Source organism: Hoplias malabaricus, chromosome 4 (genome assembly GCF_029633855.1).
Source record: "Hoplias malabaricus isolate fHopMal1 chromosome 4, fHopMal1.hap1, whole genome shotgun sequence".
NCBI classification, from domain to species: Eukaryota; Metazoa; Chordata; class Actinopteri; order Characiformes; family Erythrinidae; genus Hoplias; species Hoplias malabaricus.
Window position 1 is genome coordinate 5,357,010 of NC_089803.1, and position 6,745 is coordinate 5,363,754.

General features: G+C 39.0%; 1 gene segment (V, D, J or C); it reads right to left on the reverse strand.

Annotated features, from left to right (window-relative positions):
- Nucleotides 1–4,751: 4,751 nt before the first annotated feature.
- LOC136694179 (immunoglobulin kappa variable 4-1-like) lies at nucleotides 4,752–5,463 on the reverse strand. The segment is given in 2 exon segments: nucleotides 4,752–5,068; nucleotides 5,415–5,463. Coding segments are annotated over 2 exon segments (366 nt in total).
- Nucleotides 5,464–6,745: the final 1,282 nt, after the last annotated feature.

Here is a 6,745-nt window from a genome sequence, read left to right on the forward strand (position 1 = left end):
GTTTGGGAGTGTTTTCCATTATTAATAGCTGCAGAATCCATTAATATTGTGTTCTAGTTCAGAAATAGTGTGTGTAAAGGCTGAAGAGAGCGGTGTGTTTAGAGCAGGAGGTTTTTGTACGGCCAGTAAACGAGTTTGTATCACTGTGGTACACTTTTGGTGGAGGAACAAAACTGGATGTTGGAAGTAAGTCCACTTTTACTCTTTATTCAAAAGGAAACTTTAATTTAAATGATTCTGGACAACAGTAGAGATGCACTTGATGATCTTCTGAATAAATGATAATCCAAATGTGAATGTATTTAATTAGAACTGCTCTGAAGTGTGGAGAGTGTGGAGCTTTAGGTTTCACCACCAGCTCCTGTTTCTGAACTGGATTTCTTTTCTTTAAAATACAAATATTTCCTAAAGGTTTCCTGTGAAGTGTTCAGTGATGACATTTCTTTTTAAAAAGATCAAATGTAAAGCTGGATTGTAGAGTCAGTGTTGGGTGATTAGAGCCGTTCTGTCTCCATCTGGACGCCACAATGTGGAGGTTATTATGAGCAGTGTTTTCTGTTCTAAAGCTTTGAAGACGTAGTACATGGAGACTGCAGCTTGATTTAGTTATTGATTATTTACTGTTTTGGAGGAAATCAAATCATGTTTTAAACTTTCACATCATGGGATGTGTGTAATGTTACAATTATAATGAATTAAATGAAAGAAATAGTTTTAAAAGTATCCTGAATGAAATGTATCTATTAATGTAATTGTAAATATTAGTTCATATTTGAAGCGGTTCAGTTTAAGGTTATAATTAGAGCGTTATTTTAATGCTTCACTGAACTCAGTTCTGCTCTGTTAGAAAAACAGTTATATGCAAATGTTTGGGGACGCCTGGTGAAATCATAATGTTCTGTAGATGTTTGTAAGTGAAAACTCTGTAATATTTAATGAAACTGAAATCCTCCTCTGAATGTAATTGTAAATATGAGTTTATATGTGAAAGTGGTTGAGTTGAAGGTTGTAATTAGAGTGTGATTTTTACTGCATCACTGAAGTCATTTGTGCTGTGTTAGAAATAAGGGAAATGTAACTGTGTGTGTGTGTGTGTGTGTGTGTGTGTTGGAATGTGTTTTTTTGTGTGGGGCATTGTTTGAGGAAATGTTTTTCTAAATTTCTGAGGAAATTTTAGCTAACTGTGCATCCCTATTCTGTGTGGAACTTCAGGAACATTTTGGTGTGCCTGTGCGTCCTGGTACTTCACATGTCCCCTTCTTGTCTGACATAATCATCCAGTATACTATGGTGTCCAGACGCACATCTGGGACTGGAATTCTTGCCGTGGGTCCTCTTTCCTTCTGTGCCATATATTCACTGGCAATTGTTGAGCTTGGACAGCCTCTTTTGTGCTCGAGACTTTTTCCACTTTTGCAAAGGCCTTCAGCAATGTAAGACTTAAATGTGTAAAGCCTCATTTGCTCCTCCTTTTTCATGCCTGCTGCATTATAATCTCTTCTGTACAGCAGTCATGCAGTCACAGATACTGTATCCAAGAAATGGAACCCCATTCACTGGTACCAATTTTTTGACCTGATTTTGATTCGGTACAGTGCGAACAGTGAGTAAAAAAGATCCACCCCACCCATATGCTTATTATACTCCTTCACCACAGCAGGACAGGGGACCTTGAGCTTTTGCTTGCCGTCCCACCTTTCACCCTCAGTGACTGGGTATGGTCCAATATAATCACTAAGCAGGGTCACAGAGCGATTATCATACCACTTCACAACACCTAAGTTAGTTTCTCCAACCATGGCAGTGTTCTCTTGAAAAGACCCTTGTACTGTTTTCTTCTGTTCTTTATCACCCATTACATTTCTGCCTGGTAATCTGTTGCTACGGACAGTACTGATACAATGAATTCCCTGTTGAGCGAGGGGGAGTACAAAATGGACAATGGTAAATCAATTGTCAAAGAAAAGCCTGTGGTTCTTGTGCTTTACTACAGGTTTAGCCAGCCGGAGGACAACTTTGCAACTTGCTCCTACTTCTGCTAATTCAGGGGGTTGTACAACTCTCCCTGTATAAATCCCAAAGTTGTGTGGGACACCATCAGAGCTGGCCAAGAGAAGTACCTTGTATTGCCATTTCCTTGGTTTTGCTGGCAGGTATTGTTTCAGTCTGTTTCTCTGGACCTACCTCAAACCTGAACTCAATAAGCAGTTACAGATAATGATTGCATGAATGAATGAACATTACAGTACACAGAAACTGCTCCAGTTCTTTGACAGTGAGATTCAGGGGCTTGTTGAAATCACATTGCATAGCATATACATTTGACTGCTCTACAATGACTTGCAAAATGTCTTCAGAAAAAAATACCTTGATGTATGTCAGGTGGGACTGGTTATCATCTGATATTGGAAGGTTGCCCTACCATTCTGGGTAATCAATAAAGTTCACACTGTGTTGGGTTCTTTGTCAGAAACATAATCAACATCATTTTCTCCATCTTCAACCTCAGGCTCAGGGTCATTATCAACAGGGATAAATTAGATCTTACGTATTTCATACATATCTTATTTGTATAATTTCATTCCCACACTGGAAGCATAGTACACGTTACATTTTACTAACTGACTCCTGACTTCTTAACTTCTTCCCAAACCTGATTTTGGGGTTCATTCTTCCTCCCTGTCACTTGTCTCAAGTTCACTTTCCTCACTGACTGAAGGAATGACCCTAACTGCTCGATCAGGTCCCTGTCGGTCATAAAATGTCTGTGTGTCCATTTTCTGTGAGAACTGATAGATAGGACAGCAAAAACATTGAAAGAGATCATTATTTTGTACCCCTCGCACATATCCAAACATTCTGCATTACATATAGCTCTAAAACGTAGTCTAATCGCACAATGCTGCAATTATAAAAACATGCAGTTTTAGCATATAAACAAATAATGTATTTAAACAATAAAATGTAGTTTATTAAATATTTATTTACATATAGATATTTTTGTGTGAATTTATGTTTATTTAAAAACATGAAAAACTAATGCTTTTTCTTACACTTTGCTAGCACTGTGTCCTATGCAGCACTGCTTGCTGAAAGGATTGCTCCACCCTCAGACAGACAATGACACGCACTTCAGCACCCCATGTTAATGGTCACTGACATATCATGTGACATTGGAATTATTTAAATATTTATTTTTATTTAAAGATAAGATTTTAGGGACAAAAAGGTAGTTTGTTGCCTGAGGGCAACACTATGACATAGAGGGTTAAGAAATATTGTTAACAGCCTTTGATCAGAAAATGATACTGATATAAACTGATGTCAGGTTAAAAATTTGCATTCCAATGTTATGTCCACCCTTATTCTAAAGTTCTCCTATGAACACTCTGTTTGCTCTGAGCAGTGTTTTTATATTTCTGTGTAATTTGGACCTTGTGTTACACATTTGCTCCTGTTCTACTGCACTGACGGACTGTCACAGGAACTGCCTTCTTCAAACCTGCAGACTGGGAAGGCCATGGCAAAACGTTCACCTTCTTTTTAAACCATACTTCAAGGGACTTCTCTTTATGGCAGGATCCATCAACACTTCATTTGTAGCTGATTTTAACTGATGGTAGGAGGCTTTTGTCTAAATGCTCGTAATCAATCTTCTAGTGTGTTTACATGTTCCTTACTGGCTTACTTCTTACTGTGATGTGTTTAGAAACACTAGGATGTGCAGAGTCTCCTACACATTTTTTTTATTGTACGTGGAGTTGTGTGTTAGTAAGGGTTTATTGTCTCCTCAACAGTGTGTAATTTAGTGTAGAGTTGTGTGTTATTGAGGTGTGCATCCTGTCCTCCACACAGTGTGTTATTTTGAACTGATATACCTCACCCTCACGTTATCCATTCCAGAGAGTGTGGTGCAGTCCATGGTGCTTGGCCAACATGCAGCTCCACTGGTCTAGACAGCTCAACACACTGCATGGTTGAGGGGTGTGGCCAGCTTACATCTCACAGCTGGAGGCCATGAATGATGGATACACCTGACTGACCTCACTGACTGTGTCCTTTCTCTTATAAAAGCTTGACTCATAGTGCAGTTGAGCTAGTGATCTTGCTCCATGTTGGCGTGGGCTAATGTAAAACGAAAGAGTTATTGTGTGTCAAGCCCAGGACATTTTAGTTTTCTGTTTTTTCTTGGGTGTCTCTAGTTTGGATGATTTTCCCTCCACAGAGTGTGTTACTGTGTGTGGAGGTGTGTGTCTCTCCTCCACAGAGTGTGTTACTGTGTGTGGAGGTGTGTGTCTCTCCTCCACAGAGTGTGTTATTGTGTGTGGAGTGTGTGTTAGTGAGATGTGTGTCTCTCCTTCACAGAGTGTGTTATTGTGTGTGGAGGTGTGTGTTAGTGAGGTGTGTGTCTCTCCTTCACAGAGTGTGTTATTGTGTGTGGAGGTGTGTGTTAGTGAGGTGTGTGTCTCTCCTCCACAGAGTGTGTTATTGTGTGTGGAGTGTGTGTTAGTGAGATGTGTGTCTCTCCTTCACAGAGTGTGTTATTGTGTGTGGAGGTGTGTGTTAGTGAGGTGTGTGTCTCTCCTTCACAGAGTGTGTTATTGTGTGTGGAGGTGTGTGTTAGTGAGGTGTGTGTCTCTCCTCCACAGAGTGTGTTATTGTGTGTATCATCCTCCCCCTCAGCACCTGCAGTAGGGTGCAGCTGCAGCAGTGCAGTCTCTGACTGAGGGAGGTTTTTGTACGACTCTATTTCACTGTGTGAACACTCCTCCACTGTGGTAACTCTGACAGTAATAATCTCCTGCATCTTCAGTCTGGACGTTACTGATGGTCAGAGTGAATTCAGATCCAGATCCACTGCCACTGAAACGATCTGAAATACCTGACTGTCTAGTGTTAGCGTAGTAGATCATGAGTTTAGGAGCTTCTCCAGGTTTCTGTTGATACCAGGCCATATGGTTGCCACTATAAACTCCACTACTGGTTCTACAGTTGATGGTGACTGATTGTCCTGTAGAAACAGTTTTCACTGAAGGAGTCTGAGTGACAGTCACCTGACCACTGGATCCTAAAGAAAAGAGTAAATATAAATAGTATGAATATGTTAATAAAATTATTACACTTAGAAAATTGTAAATACAATATTTAATAAATATTTTAAAAAATAATTAAAAATGTACTCAGGTGTTTTAATTAATTAATGTTTATAATATTGTTATTATTACTACATATTTAACTTGTATTTATTTCAAATTATATGTGAATATGTTCACTTTAACTGCAAACCACATGATTTACTAGTTAAATTAAGTTAGATTAGTTAGATTTAAATACAATTACGTATATATATATATGTATGTATTATATCCATATACACATATATACATCTATTGAAAAGTAACTGAGTGTGTTACCTCTCGTCCAGAGCGCCAGTGTCCAGATGAAGATGGAGACCAAAGTCATGGTTGCTGTGGGTGAAGTTTGTGGGGCAGCAGCTCTCAGTCATGAAGTGTTAAACTCACAGGACTATAAACACTAGCAGAGCACTGAAGCATGGGCTCATGATGCAAAGTGGACCCTCTCTATGGAAATGAGGAAAATTACCTACATTTTTTTTTTATTAATATCATGAATTAGCTGTGTATCATTAGTTCTTTCTACATTCAACTGAGAATCCAAAATCAGAAAATAATACAATAGAATATTATGTTATTGTTGCTTTATGAATCTAGTGTCAAAAATCTAATAACGGGTTGTGATATGTATTTCTGTCTATGATCTGATCACAATTAGGAAATGAACAAATGTGTCTGTCTTTTGTGGACTTTTCTCTTTATTTGTGCACTTTTTAATCAAAATGACACTTTTGAATGAAATCATTATTTTTTTACATTTTAAAAACTACAGTGTTTGGAAATTTGATGAAAAGCTGCAGAGCTTCAGGGAGAGAATGTCCCCATAACGTCAGAATGTTGTTTTTGTTCCGTCATCCTAAGGAGCTTTAGTCCCCACAAACACAATAAAACATTACCATGTACACACACAGGAATGCTTACACTTAAAGAATTAGGATTTATTTTGAATACAAATGTGAACAGGTCAATAGATATAGAACTCCACAAATACAAGAATGGAAACGTGTGTGTGTGAATGTGTGTGTGTGTGTGTGTGTGTGTGTGTGTTAGTGAAAACCTGTGCTCATTTTCCCACATCTCTTTCTGCATGTTCCTGCTGAGCAGCAGCTCTGAAAACCAATCCCCATTTCACAATGAAAATCAAACAGTCAAACAGCCCTGGTCCGTTATTGTGTGACAGAGACTCTCCCTGTAGCACTGCTCTGTCTCCCAGCAACAATAATGTAATTTGAGCTGAGGTCTCAGTGGGGCGTATCGTTGTAAAAGTGGATCCCAAAGAGCTCCAAGACAGAACTGACCACAGAGCTGCTCTCACCTGCTTCTACTGTAGAGTTTAAATTCTCCACAGAGCTGATATTTCTGTCTGTTCTCTGTTCAGTGTCCTGTTGCTGGACCTGAGACTTTACTGCACTGAAATAAAGCTTCAATCTGGACACTGTGTGTGTTACTGAGTGAGTTTGACTGAATGAAGCTGAACATCTGGTGAAGGTGCTGCTCTATTCTGGGAGAAAGAGGACGACTCAGGACTGTTCATGTAAATCTGAGTTTCACCTCACTGCTCTCTCTCTCTCTCTCTCTCTCTCTATCTCTATCTGACTCACTGCTCTCTC